The sequence below is a fragment of the Trachurus trachurus genome, assembly GCF_905171665.1.
Source record: "Trachurus trachurus genome assembly, chromosome: 7".
Lineage (NCBI taxonomy): Eukaryota > Metazoa > Chordata > Actinopteri > Carangiformes > Carangidae > Trachurus > Trachurus trachurus.
Window position 1 is genome coordinate 26,667,851 of NC_139901.1, and position 23,715 is coordinate 26,691,565.

Consider the following 23,715-nt stretch of genomic DNA (forward strand, 5'->3'; position numbering starts at 1 on the left):
AAGGGATACGAGTGACTACAGAGCGCTGTTAAAAACAAACACCATTAGGAGCGAAAACTGCATGTGGTCAGCATAAATCCTGCTGGACTAAAGGGCTGACAAGGCAGGCAACTCAGGAGCCATGAGCAGAAGAAACCTGATATGTGTGTGATTGCTAATTCCTGCCCGAGTGCTACATCAAGATTTTTTTTTTACACCGACTTTCTTTAACCTTAAAAAAAAAAGAGACTGTGAAAACAGGAGTGGACACTTCAGCTTTACATTTACAGGAACCGATCCACTTAGACACAGAATGACGCCCTCTCTGCTTATCCTGCTCAACCAGCTCCTGGGGAAATGGGGAGGGGGGGTTACAATCACCTGGGTGGATGAGTTTATAGATCCACATCAGGGTCAGTGCACACCGAGAAGATTTCCAATGACCAACGATGTGACCAGAGAGCCTGTTCTGCAGAATCCACAGAGGAATCTGTTGACTTGGCATTACAGGCCCCTCTGTAAGTGGTGCATCACATTTCCAGCTCTCTGCACTTTGTTTCTAAAACAGAGTAGATGGAAAACTATATGCAGAGAAAAGCCTTCCATTTGCAGCCAACCCAAGATAGCAGCTGCTATATCTTTCTACAGCCTTCAACTGAAAAAAAATATATCATGTCACTTGTTTGGGTACAGAGCGACTGTTTTACACAGTTTTTCTTTCCCTTTCTTTCCATCAATGTGTCACTTGATGATGACATAATAACAAGTGCCCACTGAAAAGCTAGCTAATACAAATAAATCATACTGTTACTGCATGCCGGCATGAAACCATCAGCTGACAATCAAGCACTGAAAAGAAAAGGGAAGCAAAGAACAATAAAAGCTTCTATTCAAACTGGCAAGGATACCAGAACTTTAGAAAGATCCCTATTGAAGGTAAAACACAATACGACTATAAATCCACCACATGCTAAATGACAGCCTGCATGCACCGACAAGAAAAAGCCTAAGCAAATTCTGCAAAGCCATAGGGAGGTCACTTGCAGCTGAAAAGATCCCAAGAAAGATAAGAAAACAAAAAGGAAAACATGATTCAACCTTATAAAAAAAAACTCTCTCTCTCTCTCCCCATAACCACAACCCAAGTTTATTTTTACTCCTAATAAAAAGTTTAACATTCAGCAGGAGCTCAGCTTCAGATGCACATTGCAAACATAAAAAGGAAACTATTTTGGAGACCTTATCTCGTAATAATGAATTCTGTAGCTCATGAATATCACATGCCATCTCATAATTATCAGAAAAGATCTCATAAATTACAAGAGAGTGTACCAGTTGTAGATGAACTGGATCACTTAAGGACTTGTCTGAGGATCCGGAGGTTTGATTTGGTATGAGATTTGTTTGGTATGAAATTAATTCAGTGATGCGTGAGAAATTGAGCTGTTAATGGCTAATTGAGCTGGGTTGATTTTCCAATATGTAAACAATATAAGGTTAAAACCAAACTGACCTCTACACTCAGTAGATCCTGTTTCTAGTTTCACATCAGCAGAGTCTAAAGTTCAAACCTAACTTTGAGCTCACATCTTGTATATTTCTCCACAAACGTCAGTCCAAGTAAAGCATATCCCTACACTCACATGGAAATGTGCAACATGTCTCTTTGGTTTAGTGTGGAAGCACACAGAGGTGGTGATTACACTCTGAGGGGAAAAGCTTAGCCCTCCTGCAGAGTGAAGGTAGCAGATGCTTGGCTCTAATTAAACATCTTATATCAAACAATACCTCCTGCCTTAAGGAAAAATGTGCCATATTGGGAAATACACTCAACTTTCTTTTTGAGAGTTACACGAATGAGATCTTTACCACTCTCATGGTTGTGAAGTGAATATGAAGCTGCAACAAAGAGAGTATTGCTATAGCTTAGTTCATCCTTCTGGCGAGGAAGCTAAAAGCTGTTCCCTAAATGTCAAACTAAGTATAGAGAAGAGCCCTGACTTTAACTGTGAGTTCTGTAAAACCAGTTCACTTGTGCTTTGTAGACAGACCATAAAGCAGAAGAATACCCTGATGGTCGACTACACTGATTCCTATCATATCTGCAAGTTGGTTGCAGTGACTTTATCTAACTGACAGTGCATTCCCCTGCTTCCAGACAGTGGATGCAATCAGTTCCTGGTGACGTAGCTAGAAAGTGAACCACCATGGTAAGAGGGGAAAAGGACCGGCGTGACAGCACAAACGGAGCTGTGTCAACATTCTTGGCGTGTCAACAAAACCCAAGGTCGCCAGTCGCCATCTGTAGATAATGTTGATATTCAGGCATGTGATCTCTGATTTGCATTGAGTGTGCCTCAGCAGTTTTGTTTTGTGGTTAGAGTGACCACCCACATTTCCATGTCTAAAGCCCTAAAAAAAAAAAAAAATAGACAGGCCTATTCAGGTAAGGTGTGAGCATCTGGGTATTTTAGGGACTCATCTCAAAACAACCACCAGAGGTGAGGTTTTTCTTCTCTACAGAACAGGAGCATCTTGTGCATTACCATACTCAGGTCACAAAGGTAACGCGCAGTTTCCCCCAAAAGATAAGATATCTGGAAAATCTGACACATTGACACATTGTCCTGAAGGTATTCTCTGTTTCCTTAAAGATGAAAAAAATATGCCCGCTGTAGGCCTGTATCCACTGCACAGTAAAAAAAAAAAAGAAAGAAAAAAAGTTGTGATTTCGTTTCCTGATAGCCACAGACTGCCATTTTTGAGTTGCAGTTTGGGTAAACAATATTTTGTTGTTACAGTAGTTTCATTCGGATGGTCAGAGGGTTTTTGGAGTTCAGTGATTTTAGGCAACCTAATTTGTCTATAACACCACCACTGAGCAGAGAAATTTCTGTTTTATTTTATGACTTGAATATATGCTGACACATGGGAGGATTAAACTGTGCTTTAATGAGCTACAGCTGCTCTAATACTATCATTACCCACTCAAGTAAAATTTCTTAGCAATTAACTTATATCATGCTCGGTGAGCTAATATGCTACAGCTCAAACGATAGGCTAAAGTTTACTGTGGTGCATTCACCATCACAGTTTCGCATTTCAGCATGATGCTACCATCTGCTAATTAGTGATAAACACAAGTTACACTCGGGTGGTTGTAATGCGTTTGGTTTTTCCAAATATTTAAACCAAATCATTGAAAAAAATTCAAATATGTTTCGGCATTTCAGTCTGATCCACAGATACGTATGTTGCCGGCGTGGTTAGAAATAATAATCCTTTCCAGCAGCTGCTCAGACCTGCCCTTGTAAATATGCAGAGGAAGGCAGATTAGGAGATGACCCCCCAGCCTGGGAATTCATGGGGAAAACCAGAAGCAAAGCTACTGAGGAAAAGACATCTGGGCTGCTCCGTTGCTATTATGTCCCTGACCTCTGTAAATGGCAAAACACTGATTGCTACTCACTGTAATATCCAAGAACACACTTTAAATCCCCCCTTTTTCTTGATATGTTCAAATGACCTTTGCAGATCTCAGAGTCAGTCTTGCTTTAGACCACTGCGTTCTTCGAATTACTCGCCACACTTAAATGACATTTTAAATTCTGTATCCTCCATAAACCACCCTTTACATTATTAACAGCTGTCATATTTCATCAGGTTCAGTGGGGTAATTACAGGCTCCACAGTAGCCTCTGTGTCAGTCTACCAGAGCTGGACCCGAAATAGAGCTCAGACACTGTGACCATACAAAATGAGAGATGGTGACAGAGTGATTTTCCAGGGAAATCAGACAGAAGACTCCGAAGTACCCGAGTGAGATTTATAAAGGCAGCGCACTACAGGTCAGTGTTACACTATATCCTAATCTCATGAGTCTGGTCGGGATCAGACGGCAAAGACATACAGTCCATGAGTCATCAGTATGGATTTGCTGCCACTGATCTTCATGACACTAACACGCCTCCAGAGACAAAGGTCAAGCACAATCACATGATCCTGACTTGAAATGTCCGCATGCCGAGGCATTTTGGAGACACAGCTAACGGAGTGTGAACTGCAACACAGACTGTTTCTGGGCTGTGTAATCCTGACAGTGTGTCTGACTATCAAGGTCTCTACCAGAAGTACCGATATAATGCTCTACTACATCTGCCCCTATACCTGCTCTGCTCTGCTCTGCTCAGGGCTTAACCAGCTCCCTGCAGATAGGGCCAGGGCCCTTAAATATAATTGCATAATGGATCTATCCCTGGTATGCACCTTTTCCCCAGAGGTTGTGGTTATTGCATTCCATATATCATGGATTAATGTGCCAGTCTATGCACATGAAATCCTCTTTAGAGATCACTGAGGGGTAGGGAGGATAGGCACAGTTCAGACTTCAACCTGCTCAAGTTACAGAAACTGACAAAAATCGAACACAAACAATGACAAAGCAGAAATCATTAGAGACAATTCACAAGACCACATTACGTAAAGTGTAGCCCTCACAGCCACAGACTAATCTGTCCCCATTTGTGTGTAAATTGCAGCATTTCTCAGTCTGAACTGGATCTCGTGATATTTCAGCCTTACACACTGACAGATACAGTCACTCTGATGCTAAATGAAAATGAATAAACCCCAGACTGTCAATGAACTGTATCTGCCGGGGAGACACTGCTGGTTTGTCATGATCAGGCACATATGATGATGCTGGGAGCTGTGGTCAAACTCTCAGCTGCTTGTTTCCACATATGTGTTCAGAAAAGCTCTGTGATGTCCATTTTTTGTAATCGACCCATTTATCATCAGTAAACACAGTATCAGGGAAAGATGAAAAAACAGCAGTCTAGTTGCAGCTGCGGATCACTGTGTGGCAGTGTTGGACTTGCACTAGTTGGGGTCTGATTTAGCAATTATAGCTTTAATCAAGTGCAATTTTCAACTTTGCAAAAGACTTATAAAGGAAACACAGTTGAATGTAGATGATGTGAGTTTTGCATCACAACAGCAGATGTTGTCATGACTTACTTTTCTTGTATGATATGTTCCTTGATGGCTCCCAGTGTGGACAGGCTGTTGCTGCCCTGCAGCAGCCTGCAGGTTGCCAGGTGCCGCTGGTACTCCTCCTTCAGACACACGTTCTCCGTGCACAAGTCGGACACTTGCTGCTCCAGCTCCTCTATCCTTCCCCTCTGCCTCTCCAGCAACTCCTGCTGGGTTCCGATGATCTTGTTAAGCTCCTTCAGATATTCCGCAGCCCTGGTTGGGTTCTCGATCGGGCTTTCCATGTCGCTCCGACGGCCCTTCTCTCTTCTTTTTTTTCTTCTTGTTAAGGCGCTGTTGTGTGGTTCCCTGTTTGCCTCGCAGAAGCCGGGGAGACGGGTCTGTAGTGGAGGTAGTCCAGACCAGACCGGGTCTAAGCGCAACACTTCAGTAGGTTGCGCCTTTTACGCTTCGCCATTGTTTTAAGTCGGAGTGGGTGATAATTCAGTGAGGAAAACACTCCCGGTACACGCGTGTTCAACAAGAACAAGTCCCAGTGCTCACAGCAGCAGCAGCAGCAGCAGCTCCTAACCACGCATCAAGCTGCAGATACCAAACAGGAGCCTAAATATCAATCAGCCAAAATGTGACAGGCAGCAGAGCGAGGGTCTGGGCTCTCCGGCTCTGGCTCTCTGTGGAGTCAGTCTGCTTGTTCCCCCTGTTGGCAGCGCGGTATGACATTTTCTGTGAGGTGCCTCTCGCTCCATGCTGTTCCCGTGACTTTTCGTAAACAGACGCTGGCTGTCAAGTGGGCGGGGCTTTCAAGTTTTATGAATCCGCAGGTCGCATTGAGCGCTGTGGTGTGGAGGCTCTGCAGACAGGGAACAGGAGCAGGAGCAGCAGAGAGAGGGCTCTGGAGTTGGACAGCGCTGCTATTCTTCATCTCTTCTTTTTGTCAGCCCATTCATCCTCAGTGTATTGAACACCTGCGTGCGTGCGTACATATGGTAAACATGCATTATAAAAACAAACAACAACTTTGTTGCATTAATAGTCCGTCTGTGTTGGGTGCTGTTACACAGTCTGCTACACACAGAGCGGTGCTCCTTTTCTTGCTTTTTTTTTTATCGCCTGCAGACTTGTTTACTATGCTGCTTGTGTAAAGACATTTCATCAGCCGGCTGAAATGATCAGGATAGATAGATAGGAGCCGTGTGTGTGTCTGCATTAAAATACAGAAACGTCTCAAATCTGTATGTGTGGCTGCGGAATTGCACGGCACAGTGTCCCATGGGTGTATGTGAGCAAACTGCAGCATTCCTCTGTGCCTAGGCCGGTTGTTTAAGTTTCACGGGTGACCCATCTCATTTCCATCTGGCCTAGCCCTGAGGATGTGGCTTTAAAATGTCTGACACAATGTTTGTTGAATGTGAGTCTAGTAGAACTAAAAGAATATAGAAAGTTTTAAAGCTGCAGCCAATGCACAATACCCCCTCCTCCAAATAATGACAGGTGGCCATTATTTGCCCTATTTGCCTCAGAGCATGGTCATGTCCACTTCTGTCATAACACTCCTTTTTCAAAGCTCCATACTTGGATTCAGTTACAGTTGTATTAAAGGGAGGGCTTTACCTTCAGGGTGGATCCACCTGCACTCAAATGATGTGAGATAACTTGTTTTTAAGGTGGAGGCAGAGCCGGAGAAACAGTGGGAGGCAGTCTAAGGACAAAGAGTGCAGATGGAGTACATTAGGTTTTCTCTGTGGCTCCCTATAGTCCACATGGCGGGAGGCCAAAGAGGGCTGCAGGAGGCTCCACATGCCACCCAGAAGGATTTACAGTAGTACACAGCCATTAACAGCCAACAGGCCCAGGGAGGTGTTGCATGTCAACACTGCCAAACGCCTCAGATCTGATGCGTTTCTCTTCCCCTTGCCAGAAACAGCATCTATACCATCATCCTCTCTGCTGCAGGCGCTCCACTGCCTGCGTCCTATCACTGTTAAAAGGAGAGGAGACCATGTTTCAGCTGGAAGGGCCCACATCCAGCTAGTTAGAGAGTATCCTTCAGGGAGTTATTGAGTGCCGTCCAGCTCTGATGCTGTTGCACCCTGTGACCCTGAAGATAAAAAGAATACAACAACAAAACCATTACTTAAACTTAAATCTAACACTTATTTCTAATCCACAACTATATTAACAAACTATAAACCTCCATTGGTCATACATAGCCTCAAAATCTTGGTAGTTCACAGTACAGGAACTCATGACCTGAGGATGAGGAATGTCGACAACCGGTTCAAAACACGACTCCTCCTTATCATGCTCCTGTGCTCTCCTTCTTTCTCTCCGACTGACCACTGGTGCCAGCCGGAGAGATTTATTTTGTGAAATCGCTCATATATTTTCACTGAGGCAAACCCACTCGGAAGCACCTACAAAACATTTGCCAGCTGTGATTGAAGAGAGTCCCCAATCATTTAACCAACAGAGTGGAAAACTTTTTCCTCTTTCTTACCGAGAATGCCAAATAGTTTCCTCTGCAACCACCTCATATGGACGTGTGTTTGTGAGATGGATCCGAGCCAACACACCAGAGGGAACACTGTAGGTAATAAAAGTAATATAATCCATTTTCTGATGTTCATATAATAAATAATTAAAGTCATAAATATCAAAACCGGTTAGGGGGTTTCCTCAGTGGTGTTCAAACAAGCAACAAATCAAAACAGCAAAAAAATACAGTAGGAGTCTGATTAGGTTTGTGTTGATTTGTCATTTTTTGCTGCACATGAATACTGCAACATAAAGTAGGCACATTTTTCTTTCCTTTAGGAACCAGCCACCGTTACATAACCAAGGAAAACCCCTCTGAGTCTGTGTGTGAATTCATTACAGCTGTGACAAACAAAACTTGGAAACTGATATAGGCTCGAAATGGCAACGTCTGACTTCTCATTTTCCAAGGAGGATCTTCTCGCACCATCCTGAAGACCCTGTGGGAGCGGCTTTACCATTCCTGTCAGGTCTCATTCAGTGCCCCACCTCATTGATCCCCTCCACTGACAACACAGTAAGCCATCTGGAACAGTGGCGGTTTCCCTTCACCCTGGACGTGGCACAATGGCTCTCGAGCTTGACAGGCTGACAGGTGGGGTTTATACAAGCAGCGTGTTTTAGAGGAGAGAATAAATTGAGTGTCATTTTAGTTTAGCATGCATGAGTGCCTTAATGAGCTATAGATAGAGCCTACTGTATGGTCACATTTGAAACCCACACGCCACACAATCATTTGATGGGAATTATTTTCAAAAACCGCCATTTCTACTTTTGAATTTTAATGCTTTTTTTTTTACTAAAGCAGGCGGTAATTCATGTCTAATGTGCCACTGTCTCATAAAGGCAGCTGCTTAAGTGGATTCCCAGTCAGCTGGCGTTTCCTTACACAACACAACGGTCGATGTGTTTTCTTCTCCACGCCCAGGCAACATCTTAAGAATACCCTCGAGCCCCTGTCGTGGCCATAGCCTCAGCCGCACAGCTGGTCTTCGTGCGCTCCCTCATAAACACCTCTCAGTCAAGAATTAAGGTTCGGTCTACCCAACACCCCCTCAGAGAAATAAAAGAAGGAGCTTATGGGAAATAATGCAAAGTTTGTGGCTCGCGTTGTATATGTCCCACACAGGATCTTTTTTTTTTTTAAGAAAAAATATGCAGTAGTGCATGTTTGGGTTTTATGTGTCTGTAAACATTGTTTCTATGAACCCTGGGATCAGCCTCGAGTAAGAATAGCACTAAAGCTGAAATGATTAGTCAATTTATCAAGTAACAGAATGAAAGGGAAAATAAGCTGCACCAATTTTGATTCTCAAATTGTTATGTTTCAAACAAGGATAGAAAATATTCTCTAGTTTCTGCCTTTTAGGAATTAGCTTGTAGCTTAGCTTCAATCTCTTTACAACACAACATTGTCAACTGAATGTTGATTCTTTAGACAAGGCCTCAAGAGTAAGACCCTGTCTGGATGAGATCACCTGTATGAATAATGGTATAATAAAAAAAAATATCAGTTGCAGCCATAAACAAGGCAGAACCTAGAATTAATGAGAAAATGTACATGTTTTAACAATGAAATAAATAAAACGAGGCACACATCTGTATAAGCGAGTCAGACAGGTGCTGCCCTGAAGTGTACCACAAGTGATGTTTTGCAAATCCTTCCACGGCAGCGCACAGTCTGGTCTGCTCACCTATTCGAGGTTGGGTAGCAGTTGCTGACATGCGGGCGGCTGCTGAGGGCATACAAATGAGCTAGGTGACTGAGACCCACCACAGCAGCCCAGAGCAGAGTCACAGACAGATGGGAGATATTTGATCAGTGGTCGCAGACCTTTACACATCCACAGGGAGCTGGAGAGAAAGACACCCTCCCTAATCCCCTCCGTTTGTGTATAATGCATAAGAGTGCGGTGGCTTTTGGGTACATGGGAGTGTAGTCGGTGCCAATACCCACACACTACACAGAATCACCAATGTTTAAAGAATGAATAGGAGCTTTACATTTCCAGACTAGTTCCTAAGCATTACCATTTCTATTTCTTGTTTTGCAATCAATGTGTCCTGTAAACCAAATCTATTCTGAGCAGCTACTTGTGATTTTTCCACATAGACAATAAATGAGGGAAAGAAAGTATGAAAGTATAGTGAAGATAAAAGATTGTGACCCAAAACTGCAGAAAAACATTAACAATATTGAGTGGGAAAAGACTGATTAGGTGTCAACATGTGAAACAAGGAGGAACACAAAATGTGCTTTAAAAAAAAAAAAAAAAAAAAAATCAGATAAATGAAACAGCACTGATGCAGAAAATTAATTCATAGGGATGTTAGTATAGAGACAATTGCAGGTTGGGTTGGTGTGACAGAATCAGTGTTGTTTAGTGGAGTAAAACCTACATTTTCCCCCTTAAGGCTGCATCTTTATGTGCATTTCTAATTAAGCAAAAGAAAAAAAGAAAACATAACATTAACTTTCCGAGGCAAGAAAAATGGACGTAAAAAGTGAAAACTTTAATTAGCAAAGGCAGGCGAATATTCACTCAAGCAAACAAACTTGCGTCTGTATCATGTGCAGAAAGCTGTTCAGATATGATTGTAAGGCATGACCAGGAATCTTAAACACAAAAACACTGAATTCAAACGTCATCACGTACATTCCCGTCTCTGTAAACCTGAATGTCACTAGCTAACATAAATACCATTCCTCATTAACATTTTTCATTCAAATACAAAAATATGTTATTTAAAATTAAGTCACACTCCTATGTCGAAGCAACGCAGCAGTGCTACAGTAAGATGTTTCTGGAAATGTGCACAGGTCAGAACAAACAGAATTACTACATTTTCAGAAACAAGACCAGGTCACATTTGATTGCTTTTGCAATGAAGCAACACATGGATAAAAACTAAATGGTTGTTCACATTAAGTGTTTTCACATTAATGAATTAGACAGGACCTGCACGTGTTACGGCTCAAAAACTCAGTAATGTTAAATAATGAGGGATTTAAGTTCTCCCAGAAATGCCCAGAAAATTAAATACAGCAACCTTTATCTGGTTCGGATTTTGCACATTTGGAGGGTTCATCACCTTCGAGGAGGACGGGTTCAGTGGACGAACTTTTTCACAAAGTGTGAGAGCTACAATATGAGAGACGGTTTTTCTGCTCAAAATAAAATACAAGACTGGTTCATCCTGAGTTATTAAATTTCACATCAAATATGATGAGTAGCACACAGGTTAACGTCAACAAACAAAAAGCAACATATTTTGAAACACAAACTAGTGATTTGGTTTTTAAGCACTCTTCAAAAAAAAAAAATCTGTTTTTAACAGAGTGGCAGAGTGGTTTTGTATAAAAACTATTTCCATGGCAAACCACAAAAGACATATATACTGTATATATAAACCTGTTTCCACACACAAAAATATACACACAAAGACAATAGCCCTGTCATCGTCATGAAGCTCTTAATTGCTATGCTGTTCGGAAAATGACGTTTTTGTATCAACATGAAGACAATGCAACTGAGATTTTGCAGTCACGTCCCACAGCATTCATCTGGAGGGACAGAGGCACATTCAGTACGTGTTAATGGCCTGTGGTGGTCTACTTTTGGAGAACAGAGACCAGAGAGAGGGCTTCAGTCTGACCTGTAGTCTGGAGAATAGAGACGCAACCTGGGGCTGCTGTTTGGGTCAGTCCTGTGTATGGTGCGGTTGAAGGAATTCCCCACTGGCGAGTCTAAACCTGAAAAAAAAAAGAAAGAAAGAAATCAGAGTAAAATAAAACACTGGCTAAATGAGGGACTTAGAGCAGAATAAAGCTCACTTCATGGGGAGAAAAAGATAAGAGGCACAAATCAGTTGTCGGCAAATGTAGCAGAATTAAAAAGGGAATACCACTTTTTACTGCTTTAAAGTCACAACCAGCCTCATTTGTATTAATAACACATATTAATGTCTAACACACATACTGTAGCAGACAGAGCACACTGCAGAGGCTCCATTTGTGATAAATTGGAGATTTGGGGACTGATACAAAGCATCTTACTTGGTTTTACATCCAAATGACCTTTAATTTACAATGGGTGAGGAAGCATTTCATTCCCCCAAAAATCTATTCCGTCTGCCATATAATTGTCTTGGATTCTATCAGAGACTTCTACTATCGTTTCTAATTAATTCTCAGTGGAGCTGTACAGCCTAGTAGCACCACAGATTTGGGGATTAATACAAACTTCTCTTTATTCATTAAGGAACAGTGAACTATAAAGTGCAAATATTCAAGAAAAAGCCCTGACATTTAGTGGTTTAGTGTCCTACCTGTGTTGGGTGGTGGTGTCCTCTGGATGAAAGCAGGGTGATAACTTTGCTCCCTTGGAGTGAACACTGTGTGGAGGACTGCAGAGGATAGAAAACATGTTTAAGACACATCATCACACTGCAGAGTTCAGTGTATATACACTGTATATAGCCGCCTATGGACTGGTGTTGAAAATTAGCACTTGTGCTAAACACACTCAAGCAAAGCATCTGGTCTGTCCACTGGAACAGTCTTAATGTATTTGTGATGTCCATATCAAATAAATAAACATAACATAACATAACTGTATATATGAAAAATACACTCTCAGCTTTAAGTGCTCCAAATTGTGATTACTACCACTAATTTTCAAAGAAATAGAATTACAACATTTGGTGAAGTTTTCCTTATTACATTTAGAGCAAAAACCATAAAAATGAAAAATACAAATAATAATGTACAAAACCAAAACCCCAACGGCCTTGTACACGTCGGTCGCACAAAGTAATGAAAGCGATGAAATTATGACAGTGAGAACAATTACTGTGAATCAAAACATTTACCAGTGCAAAAATGATAACCATTATCAGAGAAAATAATCCAAGGACGTAGCATTTCCTACAGAAATGGGATGACTCACCGATAATGATGATGGCTGTACCGGCCAACAGCGCAAACAGGGTGAAGAACATCATCTGATAGCTGTTTGCGAAGGCGTGCAGGGAGTGGTCCCTCTCCGTGTTCACAACTGGAGCAGCAGCTGCTGAGACAGAGCAGCAGATGAGAGAACAGGCTGTCAAAACCTCTTCAAAGCGCTGGGAACATGCAACAAGCTGACAAATATTAGCTATGGCACAGATGGATAGTAATGGTCCCAAAATCTGAATGGAAGGGTGGCTATTGAAAACTGCGAATCTCTCCCAGATCACAAATACGGATCAATGAGCAAAACTAAACATTTAAATATTTAATCTGTATTATTCATTCCAGTTGATTATATACACTAATGTAAACTTATAACAATGATAATCATCACAATATAACCACCTGAAAAAGATGAACAAGCCTTACAGTAACTTGATTTTTGAAATGGCAATGGTACTGCTAACTTTTTTGACATAAAATATTCTTAATGCAAAACGACTGTGGCTTGAGGCTCGGTGACTTGTCATTTGCACTGAAAGGATATCTGACCTTGCATTGAAGCGCTGTGATCAGCTACGTGAATCAAAGTGACTGGGATGAGGAGACTTTGGCCGGAGGGAGTGCTGCTTATTGAAATAGAAGCAGAAGCTGCAGCCTGAAGATCCACAGCACTGACGGTGTACTTTGAGAAACTGGGAAAACCATGTTGAACCTCCTTCTCTTGGACAGCAATGCTGGGAGAGGTAGAAACCACCTAAAGACACAGAAAAGTATATGCTAACTTTTTTCTTTTTAAAGGGATACTTCACCCAAAATTGATAATTCACGAATTTTCTACTCACAGTCATGCCAAGGAAGGGTTTGTAGAAATTTCAGAGTCATCAAAACGCTTTGGAGTTCCAGGGGGGGTCCAGCTGGCAATGGATTTTCATATAATGGCGGCGGATAGAGTTCACTTTTGAATTGTCCAAAACACACTATATGAAACATCCAAATGCCTCCACACTGCTCATCCGTACTGACCCAAGTGTCCTAAGCCACGTCATGAAAAAGTTGTTTGGAAGAAATTAATTTGATCTCTGTTTTTAGCCTTGTTGTAGCAGTAGCTCCGAGTGGCTGCGCGAGATTTGCTGCGAGATGTTCTTCCGTGTTTACATCAAACATCCAATGGTTTACAACGACGAACGAACATCATCATCAACACAAACATCAACAGAGCCACTGGGAGCTACTACTACAACAAGGATAAAAACAGAGATCAAATTATTTTTTTCCGAACAACTTTTTCATGTGGCGGCTTCAGGACACTTGGGTCAGTACGGACGAGCAGTGTGGAGGTATTTGGATGTTTCATAGTGTGTGTTTCGGATGATTCGAAAGTGAGCACTATATGCCGCCATTATATGAAAATCCGTTGCCAGCCAGACCCCCCCTGGAACTCCAAAAGCATTTTGATAACTCTGAAAGTTCTCCAAACCCTTCCTTGGCATGACGGTGAGTAGAAAATTGGTGAATTATCAATTTTGGGTGAAGGAAGCTTACTGAAAAAAGGATCATACAGTACTAAGTGTATTACACTGTTAACTTAAGGTTCCACTAAAAAACAAAGCTGTTGTCTGACCTCCATGTTGGACAGGGCAGCAGTGGGGCCGTAGATCGTGAGCTCCGTTGATGGATGCGTGTTGGAGAGCAGCAGTTCAGTCTTGTCGGAGTAGAGGCCTGGCTCTATGGGCAGCCTGGCACTGACTTGTTCCCCAGAGAACGCGCTGCCCTCCAGGCCTGCTTTCACAAGCAGGTTGGTCATGGACATGCTGAGCACACGGGTCTGCTGGTCAGACATTGGCTGCAAGGTCATGGAACATGTGTAGAGGCCTGGGGCGAGAATCGAAAGAGGAAAAATTGTAGTTCAACATAAATTATTGATGTGTGCAATAGGGGCAAGAAATTACTCTGGATGTCACAGTGAATGTGATTTTAGTGTCAGCGTGGCCCCCCCAAAAAAAGGTGCATAGAAGAAATACACAGCGTATTCCCACTCTCGGAATTTGTTACAGTTGTTATAACCTTATACATACACAGTGGATCCCCTCAGAGATAAGCCAACAAGCTGGGGTTAAGTCCCAAACCCCAAGCATAATCAGGCCAGTGCTTTCAAGCAATAGGGAACCTCCTCAGGTTCAATATGTCACCTGGACACCTCTTATAGTCCCTGCTAAATTCATCCCACGGGCAACGCAGGTATTGATTATGCCCTTGTAAACAGTGTTTTCCTCCCCCTCGTGCAGAGCATGCACATAAACACTATGTCTAGGTGAAGTTACAAAGAATTTTATTTTGTAAAAGAAAGTGTTATGTATGAAGAAATAAGAGAGAGAGGGAAAGGAGCAGGAGCATTAAAAAAAAAAAAAAAGGTCTAAATGTAAAGAGGAAAAGAGCCCAAACATCACAATCATGGTTCATCACTGTGCGTGATCTCTGGTCTGAATTCACATTAGGCTTACCGATGCTGGAGTCAAAGCTGATGTGTGTTTTGAATACATCAGTGGCAGGAAAATCAATAGCACCACTGGTGAAGCTGAGATGGCAGCTGACCGAGGTTTCTGGCTGCAGCTGAGGAATAGCTTCAGTTTGGGCAGAAGAACAAGTTCCTGCAAGATAGAGCACACTGGAATAAGACATACGACATCTTTGTGCTCCTTCTTACCCATTAATCATTAACGCAAAGGTTTCACATTTTTGGGAATATGCCTGCTTGGATAGATTAAAAGAACGATACTACTCTTATATACAGCTACAGCAGCTTGTACATGGGGAACAGCTAGCCTGCTTTATCATATGTCAAAAATCCTCTAACAATACCAAAGTCAAGAGAAAATTTATATTTTGTTAAGACCTTGTGCAGAAGTTACAGCTCAAGAAGTAATAGTGAATATATTAACCAGAAAGCAAAATATTGAATGTAGCCTTTGTTTTTTCTGTGAATTAAGGAACAAGATACTGTGTGTTAATTGGGGATCTTCTGAAGTGTGGTAGGTAAGCTGAGCTAACAGGCTGCTGGCTCCAGCTTCGTGTTTACTGTGCTGAAATGAGAGGTATCAATCTTGCCATCCACTCCTTGGTATAAAGCGAATGAAAGCATTTCCAAACTTAATTACTGCTCAGCTACAACCGAGTCAGTTCAGTACCGATGAGGTTGGTTCCTCTTTCTCTGGTGGTGAGTAGGACCTTTGTTTCCTTGCCGGTCCTCACAGGTGCAGCCTGTGCCATAGCTGTTGTTTTTGTAGCTGCTTCAACTGTTACCTACAGAGCCGTAAAGAGACAGGGAAGAGTCAATAAACCAAAAGAAGATTCAGATGTGTGCTTGAAATAATGACATGATCATTTGCATCCACAACTAATTGTTTACATCAATCATGCAAGGCTGTCGTTGAAACAAACAAAGTCAAAACACAGTTAAGCGTTTGAATATAACATTAGTGCCATCTCTATCAATGTCTTCTCACATCGATAAAACAAAACAAAACAAAAAACACCTCTTCATTCCAGCTCATCATGTTATAATACTTATGAGTTTTGTTTAAGATAAAATACCCTGCACCAAATGTTATCAATCATCCAGCTCACAAGCGGGAAACAGCATGACTGGATAGAGCACAGTGACTCTCCACCTCATGCACCATCACGTATGAGACTCTCCACAGTGGTAACACCGTGCACACACATTAGAGAGAGACAATGGTACTGAAAGGCAATGATGGATACAGTATACACCTGTTGTACTCTGGCTCCCGTTATGATGTATTGCTTAAGGATTGATACAGTGGAATGCACTGGCAGAGGAAGATTAAAAGCTCGGGAGAATAGAGATGTCGTGAGTGGAAATAAAAGAAAGCAGAGACGTGAGCTGTTTGCATAATTACAACACTCAGAATATGCCTCTTGTAGCTCGTTCATCACAGCCATGACTAAAAGAAGAAGATATATATACCAGGCTACACTTTCTGCTTTATCATAGACCGTAGGATCATTAGTTAAGGCTGTAGTTTCTACCTACAGATGACATACCTCTCTGTAGGTTTTAATAAGACCAGGTATTTCATAGTACACAGTAGCTGTCCCCGAGTCCCTGGCCACAGCTGCACCAGTTTTAGGATCCACCTGAAGGACACCACTGGCTGAGGAACTCCACGTACCATGAGCACCTGCAGAGACGGTAAGATAAAGAGCCAACGTTTTATGAACAGGGATGCAAACGGGTCAGGACCAAAAAAGAGAGGAATTGTCGTGGGGGGGGGCTCACCATTAACAATATCACAGAAAAGTCTATTTCCAGTAGTTCAATCCCAACCAAGTATTGAGTGCATATAGATGGACAGTTTTCAGAAGGCCAACATTTCTATATTAAAAATGCTTTAAAAAAATAAAAACCATTGCAATATTTCAATTTTGGAGATACTGATTTTAAGGTCTTCACTGAATGTTAGTCATAATTATTACTATTAAAATAAACTGAAGAAATAAAGACATGGGATTTAACATCCCATTCAGTGTGTAATGGACATATAGGCCGATATAATGTGTTAGTTTCACTTTAATTGAACACATTCTACATCGCGGAGGCGACGTCTCTCCTTCACCTCTGAAACGGGGCAGAGCTCCGTGGGAGACACCTGCCTGACACAGCAACGGACATGCACGGGGGGGAAAACGGCGGCGCCGTCGCACCGAATGCACGCGGATACGCGCCGCTTTGGGTAACGAGCGCGCACGTCGCGTCTACATTGGAGGTGAATAGGAAGGCTTTGGGACTGATTGACTGTGGACCACCACCAGTCTGATCAGGTCCATCACAGCACAGCAGCTGCAGCTCTGCCCCGCTGTCACATGACGCATATCAGCGCAATCTGTTTACATTAAACCGACATCAGGAGAATAATGAGAATTATGATTAAAAAATATATATATTTGTTTCGAATTTTGGCCCCTGGATCATGATTTTTTTGGGCGCATTCTTGGTAAAAAAAAAAAAAATCCTCTAAAAAAAAGACAGTTGGGATCCATAATGTGTCTCATAACAGTATACTGTGCGTCACGTTATCGCAGAAATGTTGTTGTAGGCCTGTGCATATTCTCATTTGTCCAGGTCATAGTATTTCAAAGGAGGTTAAATCGAAAGCAACTGGACTTATACTGAGTCTCCACACCAGATAGTTGGACCAGTCCCAGCCTGGTCAGATGCTACATGAACTGATGAAGCCTCTTGGATGAGAGGTGAAACGTCTTCCTATACTTTTTTTTTTCAAAGGAGGTTAAATCGAAAGCAACTGGACTTAGTTATAATAAGTAAATAACTAAGTCCAGTTGCTTTCGATTTAACCTCCTTTGAAAAAGAAAAAAAAAAAAAAAATTGTTGTAGTGAATTTTTTTTTTGAAACGAGTGAAAACGAGCGCTAATTCGCGTATCTCGCGTATCTCGCGTTTGGTTGCGCGTAAAAGCTCGCGCGAAAAAAAAGCGTTCCTCGTGCCAAACACGATGAAATAGACGAAGACGCGAGGGTCCCGTCGCCATAAAAGAATCGGGTGTATTGCGTCGCAAAAAAAAAAAAGTCGCGTCTACCGCGTCTCGCGCCTAATCGCGTCTTTGCGTCACGGCCTTTTACACCGCGGACGTAACGAATAAACGGTGATGGTGTGAACGAACAACATAGAACAGGACCAGACGTGGCGTTGTTTCCTCTTTTCACCGACAGCTCCACTCTCCCTTACTTACACAACTACTGTTATTGTTGAGGCCAGAGGATTGTGGGATTTGTAGTTTTTGACCAATCGCAGGTTGTGCTCTTTCTTTTTTGTGATTTTCCTGGTTCACACATGTTTTTTTTTTTTAGGGGCAAATGCGAGCGAAATGCTCGCCCATGGTGGACATACGAAAATTTAAGAGCTGTCTTATTTAAGTCTTGAACACAATAATTCAACAAATTTAAGACATTTTAAGGCCTAAAAGTGTGTAATGGAGATATAGGCCTATATAATGTGTTAGTTTCACTTTAATTGAACACATTCTACATCGCGGAGGCGACGTCTCTCCTTCACCTCTGAAACGGGGCAGAGCTCCGTGGGAAACACCTGCCTGACACAGCAACGGACATGCACGGGGGAAAAACGACAGAATGCACGCGGATACGTCGCGCGTCAACATTGGAGGTCGGCAGTTATCAGTATAACCAGAGACAACCATGAATGAGTTCGCCTCAGTTTCACGTGATTGTCACTGTCAGCCTGTTAGAAAAACATTTTACTGACCCCAGCTGAGACCCCCCCCCCCCCCCCCCCCCCCCCCCAGCTGAGATGCTGAGACCCCCCCCTCCCAAAAACAAAAACTCTTCGGATCTGAACGATTCACACAAGTCACCTAATTGGTCATGAAAAAAGCGAGTTTCGCTTTTCGGCGCGCTGTTTGCATCCCTGTATGAAATTCAAGGTATTTTTGCCTGGTTTTCCTTAATAACATGTAAACTTCTCACCATCTGGGCCGTTAAAGTGGGAAGTTAAGCAAACTATATCTCCCACCACCAGTGTGTGGTCTGGATAAATAGCGTGCTCAACAGGAACTGGAACGTAGTCCGCGACTGCCATGTTTTCACTGTCCCACACTGCAAGTAGGGTGAGGCCGACATTGACCGTCCGCACTGTCAGAGTGTGGTTAGTAGGCCCAGCCCCCACCTGCACCAGGTCATCTCTGTAGGACAGAACACAGCATACGTTTACATTATTTTTTATTGATATGATAACTAATAATAACAACAATGATAATAATAATAATAATAATTCATAAATTGTTATCTAGTATCCATATAATAATGATAACTGATCATGTAAGTGATGATGTAGATGTTCCCTCCAAACAAACTCTCGACTCTAAACTTTATAAATTGAACAGAGAGAATAAGAAATAAATAGAACAGAGGTTCGGTACAGTGAAACATTAGCGTTCTAAAAATCTGTGAAACTTGCACAACAGATGCATTATAAATTACCTTTGTTACATTTTGAACCTCACTTCACTCTGTCTAGCTTTACACTGGCTGTCATATAAAGGCAAGCTTTTTAAAAATAAATCTAAATTCTAACAAAACAAGCTCTTTGAACCCCATACCCCATCATACCACACTTAATCAGAAACTTAAAGCAGAAGTGAGTGATATATTTGTGTTAATATAAGTCTTAAATAGTTATATCTTCCGACAGCAATCACTTACATAGAGTGTTTGGACTGAAACACGGGTCTCTCAGTCCCTCTGCTCTGCTCTGAGCCGAAGAGAAAACATTTATCGTATCCTACAGTTTTTATCCAATGAGGAGAGAGAACGGCATGCAGGGCTGTGTGTGCAGCCAAGGAACGCCGTGAATGTGGTGACGTAGCGACGAGGACTGTTATGGTGCGTTCAAGGAAACTCGTATTTTTCCGACCTTGAAGTGGTACCAGTTCGATCTGGTACGAGTTCACCGGTCGGAAGTTACGAGTGGCCGTTATAGTGACTTTCACTGGTAAAACAGGTCGGAAAAACACGAGTGGGTTGCCTGGAACGCTACAAAGTCGTAAGTTGTGACTTGAAGCTGTAATTTACGATTTCAAAAGCCTGCCTGGAACGCAGCATTAGCGAAAACGACCGGATCACTCACTTCTGCTTTAACTAAAATTTCAAACTATAGATAGTTCATCTCTTTGCTCTCAAAACAACCCTTTGTTCTTTGTGGCATTGATTTCACAAGATGTTGAGAACATTCCTTTGGGATGTTGCACCATGTTAACATGAGTGCGTCACATCATTCCTGCAGAGCTGTGAGCTGCACATTCACGCTTCCTGTCTGCCGTCCTATCACATCCCAAAGACGTTCTGTTGGAGGCCACCGAGGTTCACTGAACCGAAACCATTTTCTGACTTTTGCTTCATGGCATGGTGCATTATCGTGCTACCAGGAGTGATGTAAAAATGATTAATTGAGGCCATAAAGGGATGAAAATCATCAGCAGCAGCATTATTGAGATAGGCTGTGACATTATAACCAGGATTGATTAGTGTTAAAGTGCCAAAAAAACGTCATGGACACTAGCACACCTACACCACCAGCACACTGAAAAGTTGACACTTAGCTGGTTGGGTCGACAAATTCTGACTCTATAACTGCTGTTTCAACAGAAATCCACATTAATGAGTCCTTAGATTCTCTCACTGGCTGATAATGGTGGAACCTGATGTAGGTTTATGATGTTGTAACTCATCCGCCTCGAAGGTTGACATGTTGTGCCTTCTGTAATGCTTCTCTGCACACCACAATTGTAAAGAGTGGTTACTTGAATTACTATAGCCTTTCTGTCATCTCCAATAAGTCTGAATGTTCCCCCCTAAGCGTTTATTTCTCGCACCATTCACATTGATTTCCCCATTCTGATATGTGCTGAGGATTATTAACAGATTAATATAGGGCTATAGGAGCTCTACAAACACCTGGATCATTTTGGGATTTGTCGCCAAATCATTAAAACAATTATTCATTACCAGAGGTCAGACATGAAGTTTAAAGAGAGACCTCATCCTGCTCTAATCCAATTTCCCACTCCTCACTGCGACACCCCAAGGCCCATCATAGATCCCCATTTGACCGTCTGTTCATCCTCTTGTGCTCCTCACCCACCCCCCAAATCACACCTGTCAGTCTAATGAACTCATTCGTTATCGTTAATGCCATCGTTTCTGTTGCTGAACATCTTGCTAATCTGAACTGCACCAATATTACAAGTGCTTAAAAAAGCACACAGTTAAGAGGTTTTTATTTTTATTAAAAACAACACTTCACTTGCTCTAATCTTTCATTTCCCTTTTGCAAAAGCACAACATCCAACAGCATTAATCTTCTCCACCAGAAAAAATGCTTTTTACCTTCATCTCCAAAGCATCTGTTGTGAACAAATGGTTCTGAACAAAGTGCTCCTACCCCAGACATCAGTAAAATCCAACTGGCTCCTTGCAAACATAGGATCTAATTGCAGGCCAACCCTCTTAGTCCCAGGACTATTGGCCTTTTACTACTCTGATTTTGATACCTTTGCCCTAAAATTGTCTGTCAGCTCCTGGAGAACAAGGTAATAGAATCAATTTATTGTGCAGACAGATGAGGGAGTCCCTCATCGGGAGGGCAGCTTCTCCCTGCCCAACACTCCCATTAATTTGGCTCACTCACTCAGGTGGAAACTACTACATCTGAAATGAGGAACAGCCCAGTAAATTAATGTTGTGAACTCCACGTACAGCCTGCCACTAAATCCTGCCATGACCTCAACCACTGTGGCTGCACTGTGCAAATATTAATGTACAGTCGGAACAAAAAGGAGTTGTGTGGTGTATCACAGCACTGGCTGTATACAAGTAGGGGAAATATTCGTGTTTCCTTAGATATATATCTTGCATGGATCAATATGATAAAAATACACCATGTGAAATACATGCAAATTAAATTCTAAAAATCAATATTGTCAAGAATCCACTTTTGCCGTTTTTAAATGGAGAGCAATATTGGATTTCTACTGAAACACATATTCTGTTAGGCTAGTGGTGGGTGAGTAGTTTGCGAGTTGACACGACTTGTCTGGCAGAAACTGAAATAGTGGGAGACATTAGGTCATGCTAGACTGAATGAGGTTGTACGAATGGACCACTCAAAAGGGAGGCCTCTGTACTCACTCTCTATATATAGCCCAGAACAGAACAAGATAACAGCGTTTTAACCTTGGGGTTTTAAGCAAGCTGCAAAATATATAGTCTTCCCTTCTTTGCTGGTCGAAACATCATGTTTCATTTATGGTGTCACACATAATGTGTGAATTAATGCATAAATTACATCAATTAATGACAACTCATAAAACATGATGACAAGTTTTATGGATATCTGACCTGTTTGTGGAAAACGTGAGGTGAGAGTTGGAGCTATGTAGGACCTCTCCAGTGCTGGCATGAAAGTGGACAGTGAAGGTGAGGACTATGCCCAGGGGGAAGGCCTTCGACGTCTCTCTGGTGTTTGTGTAGAGCACTGGAGAAGTACTGTAGCGCAAATAGGAAACGGGTACCACCTGAGAAATGAAAGGAGGAACCAGGGTCAGGCTGAGAAACTGCACAGACAAGGTCAGCTGCCACTTCCAGAGTCATTACTAATCCTCTAAGAATAAGCCTGGAGCAGATGTAACAGCAATAATGGCTCAGACAGATGGTTGCTATTTGACATATTACCATTTTACCAGATATGTTATATATGTTGTATAGTATACTAATGTACTCTTGTTGGGTCAAACAAACGAACAAAACTGTGATTTTTGTAGATGAACTAACCCCATAAAAACTGCCTATATGTACAGAACATAGAAATACTATATTTATTTAAAGAAGTTTCTTCAACTATTAGTTACCAAACAAGTAACTCTTAGCTCTGATGTGTATTGCAATGACAAACTGTAGAATAATTTAGCGCTAATCTAAATGACCTACCCACGATGGATTGAGATGGATTTCATTGTCAAATTTAACGAACACCGCTTTTAAAAAAAGGAGGAGGTCTAAAACACATTTCAGGCAGCTGCTTTTCATACTGACCTTCACAGCGAGGATGAGGGTTTGATTGACACCAAACGTCTCTTGTGAGGTGATCAGCAGAGAGGAGATGCCAGTGAGAGAGCCAGAGAAGAGAAAGCCCTTATCATCCACTTGAGCGATAACAACCTGGTCGGGGAAGTCCAGCATCCGATAAGAGAGCGCACCCACACCATCCCTATTAAACAAAGAGGAACACAATCACATCAGGTGCCTCTTACCGACGTACATGTTTCCATCATTTTGTATGGTGCAATTAAATATACTACAATGCTGAACACATCCAATTAAAAGAAACAAAAAACACTTTGCAGGCGCTTAAAACTCACCTGTTTGTTTGGAGTCTGAGGGCTGAGTTTGGAGCCATCAGTAACTCGCCCGCTTCTACTTCAGGGTTCAGCATGTGCAGCTTGTCATAGACCTTGATCAAAGCAAAATGTTGAATTTCCAATTATGAGAGGACTTTAATCATTCTTTGATGTTTCGGCACTAGTGACATGTCATAGTTTAATGCAGTCTGAAGTTGGATGCATTCAGCTCCAACTAATCTGCAGTCTTATCACTTCATAAAGTTAACAACTCCAGATATTCCAGAGCTCAGCAACTTCA

At 42.0% G+C, this 23,715-nt stretch overlaps 1 protein-coding gene across 3 annotated transcripts in view; it reads right to left on the reverse strand.

The window, feature by feature from the left end:
- Window positions 1-10,022: 10,022 nt before the first annotated feature.
- Window positions 10,023-23,715, reverse strand: part of nup210 (nucleoporin 210) — a 36,120-nt gene continuing 22,427 nt past the window's right edge. Inside the window, exons 29-41 of one of the 3 annotated variants that reach the window (XM_083975924.1) lie at window positions 23,436-23,527; window positions 23,110-23,284; window positions 22,417-22,592; window positions 18,988-19,202; window positions 16,529-16,665; window positions 15,649-15,763; window positions 14,965-15,111; window positions 14,085-14,335; window positions 13,013-13,217; window positions 12,459-12,581; window positions 11,839-11,916; window positions 11,167-11,263; window positions 10,023-11,074 (exon numbers count right to left, since the gene is read on the reverse strand). In XM_083975924.1, the coding sequence (XP_083832050.1) occupies window positions 11,071-11,074; window positions 11,167-11,263; window positions 11,839-11,916; window positions 12,459-12,581; window positions 13,013-13,217; window positions 14,085-14,335; window positions 14,965-15,111; window positions 15,649-15,763; window positions 16,529-16,665; window positions 18,988-19,202; window positions 22,417-22,592; window positions 23,110-23,284; window positions 23,436-23,527 (1,815 nt within the window). In that variant the 3' untranslated portion in view covers window positions 10,023-11,070. The other 2 variants (XM_083975923.1, XM_083975922.1) reach the window with 2 other exon arrangements.